This window comes from Panthera uncia, assembly GCF_023721935.1.
Source record: "Panthera uncia isolate 11264 chromosome C1 unlocalized genomic scaffold, Puncia_PCG_1.0 HiC_scaffold_4, whole genome shotgun sequence".
Classification (NCBI taxonomy): domain Eukaryota; kingdom Metazoa; phylum Chordata; class Mammalia; order Carnivora; family Felidae; genus Panthera; species Panthera uncia.
The window spans coordinates 96,095,075-96,108,069 of record NW_026057585.1 but is presented as its reverse complement, the minus strand read 5'-3'; the positions used below and the strand labels follow the sequence as shown (position 1 = coordinate 96,108,069).

The 12,995-nt window shown below is 51.8% G+C and overlaps 2 protein-coding genes across 2 annotated transcripts; both read right to left on the bottom strand.

Annotated features, from left to right (window-relative positions):
* Positions 1-11: 11 nt before the first annotated feature.
* NPPA (natriuretic peptide A) lies at positions 12-1,467 on the bottom strand. Its single transcript, XM_049618081.1, has 3 exons — positions 1,259-1,467; positions 831-1,157; positions 12-321 (listed from the first exon to the last, which is right to left on the bottom strand). The coding sequence occupies exons 1-3, from the start codon at positions 1,379-1,381 to the stop codon at positions 310-312; spliced, it is 462 nt and encodes a 153-aa protein (XP_049474038.1). The 5' UTR covers positions 1,382-1,467; the 3' UTR covers positions 12-309.
* A 6,540-nt stretch (positions 1,468-8,007) lies between these two features.
* On the bottom strand, positions 8,008-9,413 carry NPPB (natriuretic peptide B). Its single transcript, XM_049618080.1, has 3 exons — positions 9,273-9,413; positions 8,781-9,036; positions 8,008-8,202 (listed from the first exon to the last, which is right to left on the bottom strand). Exons 1-3 carry the CDS (start codon positions 9,396-9,398, stop codon positions 8,186-8,188), a joined length of 399 nt encoding a protein of 132 aa, XP_049474037.1. The 5' UTR covers positions 9,399-9,413; the 3' UTR covers positions 8,008-8,185.
* Between the last annotated feature and the right edge of the window lie 3,582 nt (positions 9,414-12,995).

Below are 12,995 nucleotides of genomic sequence, written 5' to 3'. Positions count from 1 at the left end.
GAGCCTTCGGCTTCTGTCCGTGGTGCTGAAGTTTATTCATGATTCAAACAGCTTTCAGTAATGGGTGAGCGTCTATCCTAAAATTTAATGCATAGGATGGGAGCAGAGGGGAAGCCACAATTAAACCACTTGGTCTACATTCAGCATAAAATGTGAGAAACGTTGACAAGAGGCTGCAGCTTGAATAGGGTGCTCATCACGGCTCAACTTGATGGCAATGAGATGGGACAAAGTTGAGTGAGAGACCCCAAAGGATGAGGGTCTCTCGAAGTCTGCGCAGGGCCTGGCCTGCCTTTTCCTCCCTGGCCATTATCTTCGGTACTACAAAGAGAACAGAGACAAGGTTGGCTTGGTGACCTGGCCCTATTGGAAAAGTCAACCTCACAAGACTGTGCTCACTTCCCAGCAGCCCCCACTCTGGCCTGACAACCCCGAGTTTCATGAACTGGTACACAAATTGCTTGTTAGAAGCTATAAGTCAACCCTGGTCATTTTCATTTAATCCTTCGGGGTCTGACAATTCTGGGGAGGCACATGAACTGTCAATCAGCAGAACAAAGGTGACTTGGCTCCATGAACATTTTAAGTCCCCAGTGCTCATGGCAGTAACTTTTTTTTTTCTTAGCATTTCCTTAGCAGCCTGTAGCTGAGAATGATGAATGATGTCATTGCCCCAAGTTGGGACACAAAATTTCCAAAAAGAAAGCTTCTACTCTGGTCTCTTTACTGCAGGAGGCATCCCCTGGTGGTGTCCTTTGACAAAGTTTGAGTCTCAGTGAAACCATAACTGCCTTCCTCCCCACTCCATTTCCACCCCCAGCTCCTCTTACCCGGAAGCTGTTGCAGCCCAGTCCACTCTGAGCTCCAATCCTGTCCATCCTGCCTCCAAAGCAGCTGGACCTCCGCAGACTCCGAGGGGCAGCAAGCAGTGCCCTCAACTTGCTTTTCAGGAGGGCAGATCTATCAGAGGAGTCCCAGGAGCCCCGCCCAAGGGCACCCCCATCTCTCTGGGCTGGGTTGACCTCCCCAGCCCAGGGAGGCACCTCAGGGAGGGGGCTAAGAGCTGCCCCAGCTTCCTCATTCTGCTCACTTAGTACTTGTGGGGGCACGACTTCATCTTCTAAAGGCATCTTGTCCTCCAAATGGTCCAGCAAATTCTTTACAAAAAGAACACACGGGGAAAGGGAGAGGTCTCAGTGACCAGCACAGTGTCACAAAGCCCCCTGGTCCCAGACTGTGGCCCCTGTCCCGGCCCTACCTTGAAATCCATCAGGTCTGCGTTGGACACAGAGCCATATACCGGGTTAGCTCCTGTTTGCCACAGGAGCTGACACGCCAGGAAGAGGAGGAAGCTCGCAGTGATGGTGGAGAAGGAGCCCATGATGGCGTCGGTCAAGGAGTGTTCTGGTGCTTGCTGCCTCTCTGTCCTCTCTTCTCCTTCTCTCAGCCTCCCTCCGCCTGTCTCCCAGCTGCCCTGCGCCTCCTCTTTTTATAGCCCCCCAGCTCTCCAAGAGCGCAAGAGGGACGGAACCCTCCCCATTCTGTCACTTGCAGCGATAAAGCAGCTGAATGAGGGAACAGCAGAAGATGACCTTTTAAAGCTATCAGCCCAGCAGAGCCTGTCACTGCCCCCTCCACCTTGAGCAGCCCCAACAACCCCAGACCCTCAGCTGCAAGAGCCACATTCTTGTTGATTTGCCTCAAGAGGTTCCCACTTCAAAGGTGTGAGAAGAGCAAAAAAGAGTCCTTGGTTATCTCACAGTGATGCCTGGGGCTTCTTTCTCCTGGGCAACAGGACCCATGCGGAGAGGCAGAGGGTGACGGTTGGCCAGCGCCCAGCTCCCTGGGTAGGTTTTTCGGCTCAGCTGTCAGGGGCTCCAAATAAGGGCGGGAGAGGAGGAAGTGGCAGGCGGCCGGCAGCTCGGGACAAATTAGTCCAGATGCTCAAGCCGGCCTCACACCTGACTCATCAGCCGTGAGGGCAGACCTCTCCCTCCAACTGAGCTGCCCTCACTCCTGGCAGTCATTCTCGGCAGTCAGGTGAAGAGGGAGTTATTATTTAGAATATTAAGTCAGCCGGGAACCAAATGTGATGAACATCCCAAGAACTCAGCTCCCACACGTAAACACCAAGAAAACTTTTGGGAACGCAACCATCCCTCTGCCAAGCTCCTCCTCCTTCCCCTCCACAGTGTTGAGGGAGGTGGGCACTTCGAGAGGCCAATGGTTTCATCCCTGTCACCTCGCTGATTAGAGCAGCTCAGACTCTGAGTTTGAAGTTTATGATCGCCCCAACACTCCCAGGAAAGCTCCTGTGGCGAGTTGGCTGGTGGAGTGACAGGGAGGTGAATGTGGCACCCAGTTTCCCTTAATGTCTTCCATGACCTTCCATGAGGCCAGGCGAATGATGAGCCACTGAGGCCTCCATTTTCCTGACCCACCCCCCAAAGAAAATTAACAGGCAGCAAGTCTTCCCCCACCTTTTTTTTTTCAAGATTTTAACTTTTTTTTTAAGTTTATTTATTTTTGAGAGAGAGAGAGAGAGAGAGTGACAGAGCATGAGCAGGGGAAGGGCAGATAGAGAGGGAGATAGAGAACCAAAGCAGGCTCCAGGCTCTGAGCTGTCAGCCCAGAGCCCGACACGGGGCTCGAACCCACAGACCGCGAGATCATGACCTGAGCCGAAATCAAGCTTAATCGACTGAGCCACCCAGGCGCCCCTCAAGATTTTAAGTAATCTCCACACCCAACGTGGGGCTCGAACTCACAACCCCAAGAGCACGAGTTGCACACCCTCCCAACAGCCAGCCAGGCTCCCCAAGGCTGCCCACATTTAATGAGCGCCCTCCGTTCACTAAGCACTGAACTCCATGTTAACGTACTACTCAATGCAAGATGGACTTGGGGGGAAAACCCCAAATTTGAAGGGTTGAGAGACCCGTGCTAGAGCCCCGAGCAAACCAAGTTACACCAAGGTACATCGTCACAGCCTTATTTTCCCCATGCTCTACCCACCCCTCAGTGTTGCCATGAGTTAGATGAACTACCAATGTGTGCATTCTGCACACGCGTTCTCAAGTGTGAAGTGCTATCTGTTTGAAAGATGGTGAGAACAGTTGCCCGTGTTGATCAGCAGTAACATGCCCGACACCATGTGGAGAACTTTAGATGGATTATCTAATTTTCATCACAGCCCCCATTGTGTAATATTGGGTAACAATATGTAACATTGGGTAATATTGTTCTCATTCACAGAGGGGCAGAACTAAGACAGAGGTTATGTCACTTGCCCAAGGTCACTGCCTAAGTGGCGAGGCCAGGGTTGGAACCCCAGGTCTGACACCAGCGCCCGTAATTCCTAATCCATTTCACAGATGCTGCTGCCCCTTAGCATGACAGTTCCTTGCCAGCCCTTTCGGTGCAGTCTCTGATTAAACACACCCCGATCCCCACTCTCCAGGTGACCTCTGAGCAGCTCCTTTACCCTCCCCCTTCCTGGGCAGGGGGTGTGCTTGGCAAGTCCGTGAGCATGCGTGTGTGTGTGGACTACCTCACGGAAAGGGTCATCCAAGCCCCGCGACCGGCCGACACACCCGATGTGTTTCGAGGGGCTCCCCGGAAGCCAGGAAATGCATGTGCCAAGCCCCCTCCCTGGCTGGTCAGGTAGAGAGGCTGTTCTGCGGGCGGGCAGGAAATCGGGGCAGTATGAGGCCAGAGGTCACAAGAGGTATCCAGGGTGATTTTATTCTAAGACAGAAGGAGAAAGGAGCGCTCTCCAGGAACCTTATCAGGGTCAGCCGAACTCAGCTTGAAATCCAGAGTGGGTGCAACCCTGAACAGGAAGTCTGGGGGCAAAACCCTCGTATCCTGGAGTCCCTGGAATGTGCTCACAGCTTAATCGCTCGGTTGGCAGGGTTATTATTAGCAAAGAGGATTCAGTGAGCAGCCACACTGGGGGAACTGATGCTCCTTGCTGTGTGCGTCACACGGCCGATCCCCTGGAGATGCCCTTTCAGACAGGCCTTTGAGGCGGGCGGCGACTTCCGGAAGGGCCTCGTGGCAGGTAGTCCCTGCAATAGCTCGGCCCGAGGGCCTGTGCTGCTCCTCTGTCCTGAGCCACTTCTGAAGTCTGCAGGTGGCCCGAGGAGAGGGGGAAATGCCCTTCCAGGTTCCAGAAAGAGAATTTCAGAATTTTCCCGGCTCCTTGTATTAAAGTAACCTCTCTTCTTCCGGAGTGAAGCCTGAGCAGGGCCTCAGTGTCAGTTGTCGCATTTCTTCTAGTAGCCTCGGCTTTTTGTCCGGGTTGCGTTTGGTTTTTATTGCTGTCTATTTTGTGGAAGGGAGGTGGCAAGAAAGAGCATATTCAGTTTTGCTACCCCGAGGACTTGACGTTGAACCAACTTACCACCTTCTGCACTGACAAGGCTTAGTGGAAACAGAGACCAGCCCCAGATTGATTACCCCAATCCTGGTGAAGCCTTCCATTTGCACCTGAGACAGAAAATGGCTTGATGTGAAGTTTCTCTTCTTTTCCATGCCCCGGCCCAATTTTGGGGGGTGTGCACACCGCCCGCGTGGAGAAGTTAATATTTGACGGCGTGTTTAGAAGCCAGCCTGGAGGAGTGAGGCAGAAGAAAAGCAAAGGCCCAGAAAAGCAGATCCACCCCCCACCCCCACCTCTCCCACTAGCTAAAAAGTCAACAGCCTTTATTTCCTTATCACTGGAAAGAAGTTGTCTCAGTCACACAATGGAATGAGCATTGCAAATGTGGGGGAGGATCCAGAATTGGGGTGTCTCTAGCTTCTATCGCAGAGTCCCCATCTCAGGATTCTCCGCGGGGACGCTGTGGGCTGCTTCGGGGAGCCATGAGGTCCCAGCAATGTCACATATGGTCTGCAGCAGAAGCCCCAGTTGGAAGAAATTGGCAAGATCCTGCTGCACGTTTAGGGATGGTTGTTTCTGACTTTGAAAATGATGTTCGGGGCGCCTGGGTGGCTCAGTCGGTTAAGCGTCCGACTTCAGCTCAGGTCATGATCTCGCGGTCAGTGAGTTCGAGCCCCGCATCGGGCTCTGTGCTGACAGCTGGGAGCCTGGAGTCTGCTTCGGATTCTGTGTCTTCCTCTCTCTGCTCCTCTCCTGCTCACATTCTCTCTCTCTCTCTCTCAAAAATAAATAAACATTTAAAAAAATTAAAAAAGAAAACATTCAGTCCCAATACTATCCTGACTTCTGTAACCTCAACACTTGGGACCCAGCAAAGCCCATCCACTCTCTACTTAAATCCTTTCCAGCTTTGAAGACGTGGGTTAGGGCTCCTGGGCTCTATTTTCACCAGCACATCTTTCTGGGAAGATGACAGTGATGAGCATCTACGGAGAGATATAATCTGGCAGCTTCGTTGGACAATGAGGTTGATAATAGGGAAGTCAGGGAGGTGAATGCCATGGCTATAGCTACGTGGGGGGGTACATTTGAAGGGGTCAGGGTCACAGGTTAGGGAGGGCCATGTTTTTTTCATGTTTATTTATTTTTGAGAGAGGCAAGGAAGGGCAGAGAGAGAGGGGGACCGAGTATCTGAAGCGAGCTCTGCGCTCATAGCAGACAGCCTGACTCCGGGCTTGACCTCACAAACTTCAAGATCATGACCTGACGCTAAGTCTGATGCTTAACTGACTGAGCCACCCAGGCGCCCCAGGGAAGGCAGGTTTTAAAGGGCATCCATAAGGCCACCCGGGTGGTTCATTTGGTTTCGATTAAGCGTCTGACTTTGGCTCAGGTCATGATCTCACGGTTAGTTGGAGTTCCGCGTCAGGCTTGCTGTTGTCAGCACAGAGCCCGCTTCAGATCCCCCGTCCCCCTCTCTCTCTGCCGAACCCCACTCTTGCATGCTTTCTCTCTCTCTCAAAAATAAACATTTAAAAGAATTTTAAGGGCATCTATAGACAGGGCGTGTTTGCATTGCTCCCCACAAACACCAAACACGAGGGGAACTCAATGAGAGGTCCCTCCATTGAGTACACGGGCTACCCACCCCCGTCCTCCAGCGGTCACATTTGGCTCCTTTGCTGTTCTCTCTGCGGTCCTCTTTCTCAGACTTTTGCCTGCGGAGAAGACCCAAGTAACACACGTATCATATGTACAGACCCCACCCACCTGAGCCCTACATATGGATAAGCCAGACTCACTGGGAAGAAGCGTTGGCTGGATTTGGGGAGTGGGTGTTTTGGGAAAGGCCCGCCTTCATCACCTGAGCAGAGGGGAGAGGTCACCAGCGGGCAGCGGCAGTTCACCAAACGCAGAGCCGAATGATGCCATTAGTAGGGCAATTTTCCTCCCACCAGCAAACCTGCTTCACTGACTTGGGAGGGACGGGGTGATGCAGTGGTTAGGGATCTGGGTGCTGGACCTGAACCCTGGCTCTGCCACTAACTAACTGCATGATCTTGAGCAAGTCACATCACCTCTCTGTGCCTTAGTTTCCCCCTCTGTTAAAATGAGGGTTAGTAAGAGCTCTTCAGAGGTTTGTTGCAAGGACTATAGGAGTTAACGAGACAGTAGTTGGTGCCTGATGAGGGCTTTGTGAAAGTTAACTACGCTGAGTATTCATTGCACTCCCTGGGTCGGAAACACCAGGTAAAGGTGGCTCACAGTTTTATTAGAAAGCAACTCGCTCCTCAACCTCATTTTAAAAACCTTAATTGATGTCATCGGCTGTCCAGAACCTTTGGCACACACTGGGCTGACATGAGAAACGACACAGAGACCTACCACTTGTGGTTTCCCTCGGTGGAAGAAACATTAGCTGAGAACAGCAGGAAGGTCAGGAGAGTGAAGTTCAAGGCCAGGAGCGCGGGGAAAGGGCACAGGCTCAAGAGTCACTTGGCTCTCCACTCAGTGGGAGAGCTCAGAGCATCCGTGGCCACATGCGGCCAGGTAGGGGGGCTTCGGTTTTCTGGGTCTCAGTTTTCTCATCCATCAAACGGGGATAAGAATAGTCCTGTCCCTTCTGCGGAGCTAGCATCCTAAAAGGCATTCTGGGCAAGGGGACTGCAGGAGCTGAGGCCTGGGAGCCTGAAAGCAAAGGAGTGTGGCCCGGGATGCTCGAGAGGCAGGGCGCTTGGGAAGGGGGGACCGTGGGGTACAGGGCAGCGTACCAGCAGGACTCCCTGCTGAATAAGACAACCCAGTATGACTCTGGTGGTTGTTTCCTTTTCAGCCCTAGAGATGAGAGGTTTCTCTCTCTGAGGCAGAGGGGAAGTAAAGATGTGGAGCCCCCGGAAAAGGGGCACCCTAAATACTGGGCCTTTTGTCAGACACTTCTAAACCTGGGATGGGGAAATGAAAATGCTATTGAACTCAGGGCTTTAAAGGAAACAATCACCAGGGAGAATGTCTCCGATGGCAGAATTCCAGACAGAGGGAAAGCTAGTGAGCAAACACTGACCCACACTCCCGTGTTGCGTGAACGTCTCAGGGCCCATCTGCACTCCCAGGGAGAAACTGCCAGCTTTGAAAAGCAGTTTCTGCAAAGTGTCTTGAGTGCTTGAGGTATTTGTAGACATTTCAGAACAAGAAAAACCCTTCAGGAGAAGCAGGGCACCCCTACTCCTACCTGACCAGCTCTGATGCCTTCTCCCCACCCCACCATTAGGACACTTTTAGAACCTTCAGGAAAACAAAGGCTTTGGGTTTTTTGGTGTGTGGGTTTTGTTTTTTTTTTAATGATGTATTTCTTCTAATGCACTAAGACGAATCAGTTTCTTTTCTTTAACATTTTTTAAGTTTATTTATTTATTTTGAGAGAGAGAGAGAGAGAAAAGGAGGAGCAGAGAGAGAGGGAGAGAGCGAGAATTCCAAGCAGGCTCTGCACTATAAACGCAGAGCCCGACAACGGAGCTTGAACTCACGAACTACGAGATCATGACCCAAGCTGAAACCAAGATCCGGAAGGAAGCTCCACCAACTGAGCCACCCAGGCGCCCCAGGACAAATCAGTTGCGAAAGAAGAAGATAAAATGTTGACTTTATTTCACCGTGGAAAATGTGTGCTCGGAGATAAGAATCATCTTATATAAAACAATCACAATAAATAAATAAATAAAAATAAATAAATAAGAATTGCTTCAAAGGGGCTCAGGGAGTTGATGAAGAATCAGACGCAGATGTCTGTACCGGCACTTCCTCTTAATGCCTTCTCAGCACTGTGTGGGGGGGGAGAAAAGGTGATGACGGCGTCAGGTGGGAAACTGAGGCAGGATCTGAGCTTCCCCACACTGGGTGTGATCCCTGCCACCACCACCCCCACCCCCATCCTCGGCTGATCTGGGTGTTTGAGGCTTTAGAATAATCCATCTCTCTGGACCTCAGTCTCCTCATCTGTAAACTGGAAATTATTGCTGCCCTGGTGATCCCGTCCTCTGCCTTTGAGGCTATAGACAGGCTGGGGGAAACCAGGAGGAAAACGTTTACGAGTCTTTCTGCTCCAAGGAGATGCAGCCAGAGAATGACTGGATTCCATCCTAAGGCGACTCTGCCCCTTTTGGTCAGCGAGGCAAGAGAAGGTGGTAGGGACTCGTGGACATAGTAACGAATGATGTCCACATTTAATATTTCTAGAAAGGTGCCCCTTGGCCCTAAGCACTGTCAGCAAGAGAGAGTAAAGCCCAAGTGTCTTTTTCTCAGAATGTGGTTCCCAGAGACAATAAACCCAGAAGTGGTTCCGATGGTGGGACCCATAGGAGTGGGGCAGGGGGATCAAGCTGGCAGGGAGGGGGCTTACCATTGCAGCCCAGGCCACTGAGGGAGCCAATCCGGTCCAGCCTCCGGCCAAAGCACCTTGAATCACGCATCATCTTGGAACTGCCTAGTCGTCTCAGGGCCCGGAGGACATTGTCACGGGGCGCAAGGACCCGCGCAGGGGGTTCCTCCTGGGCCTCCCAGGATTCTGCAGGGCTGTGGCCCTGCTGGAGGGGTCCCAGGGCCATCTGGACTTCCTGCAGCTCTGAAACTGTGTCCCGCAGACCGTCCAGCAGCTCCTGCAATGCGTGGGGACAGCCCCAGCCTCAGCAACCGGCACCTGGCCAAACCGCCCTAGACGGAGCTGAGATGAACCAACCACCTTAGGTAGGGGTCCTGGCACCCAATCCGGTTGCTTTCTAATCCCTTATCACTAATTCGCTAGGGGGGCTGAGGACCTTTTGGGACAATAGCTCAGGACCCGTTTAACTGCTGCTACCCACAGCAGCCTTTTCGCAGGCTGAAGCTCTCTCACCTGTATTGCGGACGCTTCCGAGGCGGGGCCGGGGCCGCCCAGCGGGTGGGAGCGACCTCCTAGTGGCGACAGGTGCAAGAACAGGAGGAGCAGGAGGGCCCGGAGCAGCGCCGTCTTGGGGTCCATGTCACCGGAGAGAAAGAGATCGTTGCCGCTGCCGCTGCGCTGTGTTCCGGGTCACGTCTCACCTCCTAGAGGCCGGCGGACGCTCTCCCGGATCCTAGGACAACCTCGGCCTTTTATCCCGGGCCTGGGGTTATCTCTGATTTATCGGCCGCATTCCGGCACGCTGAGCTCAGGGCGGGGGAATGTACCCCTCCGCGCCTGCGACCATACTCGCTGGGGGTGGATGCTGGGGAGAGCAGGCCTTGTATAGCAATGGGCCCGGCCGGGGGGCGGGAGCGCGCGGGGGACACCAACAGGTCCTTCGCCTCGCGCTGCCTCCTTTCCTGCAAAACTCCCAGGGCCTCTCCTCCCCACCCCCAACCATTCTCGGAGAAGGCAGACACAACTCCAGCGTTCCGAGGCCCCACGACGCAAGTACGGGGCGCACGGGGTGACTCAGAGCCAGAACAGTCCCAGCCAACCCCCCGCCACCGGAGCGCGTCTTCCCTCCCCTCGCCTGCCTGTAACTCGGCACGGGCTCTGCTCTCTGCACCCTGCGCCGCTGCGGGTCTTCAGGGTACCCTGACCGCTGTCCGTGGTTCTGATGGTTCTGAGCAAACTCAACCAAGAGGTCTCGCTCTCCTCAACCCAGGTCTGGCAGGAAAGACAACCATGCAGCAGGGACCTTTGAGACCCCTCCCCACCCTCTCACAACTGCCTGCACTAGGATGCTAATTCTCCAGTATCATCTGATTAAAAGCCTGGGTATGACAAGGAACTTCTGGAATGCTGACCCCACTTCCATCCCTTAAACGGTAGAACTGATTTGGCTGGAATTTTGAGAGGCAAGGCCCAGAGATGAAGTCATCCAGGAATGCCTTCTATCAAACCTCCTCCAGGTGCCAACACTTCCTCTCCCCCACCAAGCCAACACGTGACGGAAAAAAGCAAGGATGACTGGAAGATGGTTATCTATTTGGTGGGACACTACAGGTATGAGGAGTGCCCCTCCCCAGTGCCTCCCTCATCTGACCATCCGTGACCTAATTCCCATTAGCAGATGGTCTGGACCTCCCATCTGTGATTGCAAATGAGGCTGCAAGGAAAAATGGCCCTGGGAAGAGACACAGCAGATTAACACCCCCCCCCAAAGCGTACATGACTGATGTCACCACCCCTTCCAGATGCCTTGTGTTGACAAGCAGCACGATGAGAGAATGGGGTATGGGTGATGGAAAAAAGGCAGCAAGGGGCAGAAGCAGTGACCTCTAAACAAATCTTACCTTCAAAAAATAACATCTGCCAGATATGTGAGAAAAATACTGTTTATTGTTTTTCATTTTTTAAATGAGGGAACAGGGGCACCTGGGTGGGTCAGTCGGTTAAGCATCCGACTTGATTCGGCTCAGGTCATGATCTCACAGTTTGTGGGTTCGAGCCCCGCGTCAGGCTCTACTCTGAATCCCTGCTTAGGATTCTCTCTCTCTCTCTCTGCCTCTCCCCTGTTTGTGCTCTATAAACAAACAAACAAAAAAACATACTTATTTTTTTTAAAAAGTGAGGAAACAGAGCTCAGAGGAATTAATATGCTTTCTTAGTTAATGACTAGGAAAGCTTGGGTTCTAGCCCAGGCAGTCTGATTCCAGACCTGACCCTCTTAATCACCGCCAGGGTGATTGCAAGGGGTTTCTACTAAAAGAAAAAGTAGATTAATTTATTGTCATTTCCAAAGGTAGAAAAAGCTGTGCCATGAGGGATGTGTAAGTTGGTGGCTGTGTGCAAGAAAAAGGATGTAAAGTGTGGCTAAGATGACCATTTTACAGATGAAGATGGGGGGACAAGGGGTAAGAGCTCCATAAAGATGCCAGTCCTGGGAAGATTCTGGGGGCCGGAGTGTGTGCGTATGTGTGTGTGTGTGTGTGTGTGTGTGTGTGTGTACATACACCACAGGAAGAATATCCAGAGATTAGTGAAAGTGAAAGAGAAAACAAAATCCAGTCAAGTGGCAGAGCTGAGTCAGAGGGTCAGAGGCTGCTGAGAATGTAGAGTCCCTCATGCTGACGTTAGAAGTAAAGAGTTGGGGGGCGCCTGGGTGGCTCAGTCGGTTAAGCGTCCGACTTCAGCTCAGGTCATGATCTCGCGGTCTGTGAGTTTGAGCCCCGCGTCGGGCTCTGTGCTGACAGCTCAGAGCCTGGAGCCTGTTTCGGATTCTGTGTCTCCCTCTCTCTGACCACCCCTCCCACCCCGTTCATGCTCTGTCTCTCTCTGTCTCAAAAAAAAAAAAACGTTAAAAAAAAAAAAAAAAAGAAGTAAAGAGTTGGAAGCAAGACAGAGTCCATCAACCAGCATCTATCAAGAAATGACCCGGGGCGCCCGGGTGGCTCAGTCGGTTAAGCATCTGACTTCAGCTCAGGTCATGATCTCTCAGTTCATGAGTTCGAGCCCCGCGTCGGGCTCTGTGCTGGCAGCTCAGAGCCTGGAGCCTGCTTCAGATTCTGTGTCTCCCTCTCTCTCTGCCCCTCCCCCACTTGTACTCTGTCTCTGTCTCTGTCTCTCTCAAAAATAAATAAAATGTTAAAAAAAAAAAAAAGAAATGACCCTGCATGTAACCTGAGCCTCACTTTGCTCTTCTGCAAAATGGACACATACTCCCTCCTTTCAAGGACTACAAGAGAGAAAATGAAGTCTGTGAAAAGCCCAGGGCATCATGGGAAGAGACAAAGAATTAGGAATACAATTTCCCTGAAGGAGATAGTGATCTCACTGGGAGAAGAGTCAGGCCAGGGAAACAATTAAGTGCTAAGCACTCTGACGGAGCGTCCACCTGCCCCAGGGTGGGCCAGGAGGATTGTAGAGGAGATTTTAGGGAAGACACAGGACTGGATACATCCTTCAGGACCTTCTGTCCAGTGAAGAACAATGTATTATCAATCAGCTGTCACACCAGATCATCCCCACGAACACTTATGCGCACCCCCTGTGTGCCACACATCTTCCACTCCTATTAAGTGGAGCTTGTACCACTATGTCACAGCATTACTGTACAAGGGTTAAATGAGATGGTATATGTCGTAGACTGCACAATTTTCCCCAAAGATGTCCATGTCCCAGTCTCCAGAAACTGCGAATATATTGCTTAATATGGCAAAGGAGGCTTTGTCTATGTGATTAAAGATCTGGAGGTAGAAAGATTATCCTGGATTATGGGGGGGGTGGCTAATATAATCACAAGGGTCTTTATAAGAGGGAAGCAGGAGGATCAGGGTCAGAGAGAGAAAAATGGAAGGATGGAAATGGAGATCAGGTATGAGAGAAGATTCTACACTACAACTGGCATCTTTGAAGATGGAGGAAGAAGCCATGAGCGCAATTGGCCTCTAGAAGCAAGAAAAAGCACAAAAATGGTTTCTTCCCTAGAGCTTCCAGAAGGAACACAGGCCTGCCGGCCAGCACCTTGAGTTTAGCCCATTGAAACATACTTCAGGCTTCTGATCTCCAGAACTGTAGGGAAATAAATTTGTTATTCTAAGGCACTAAGTTCGCAGCAATTTGTTTCAATGGTAACGTGCGATTAATCCAGTATACGCAAAATGCCGAGCATAGTGCCTGGCACTTAAT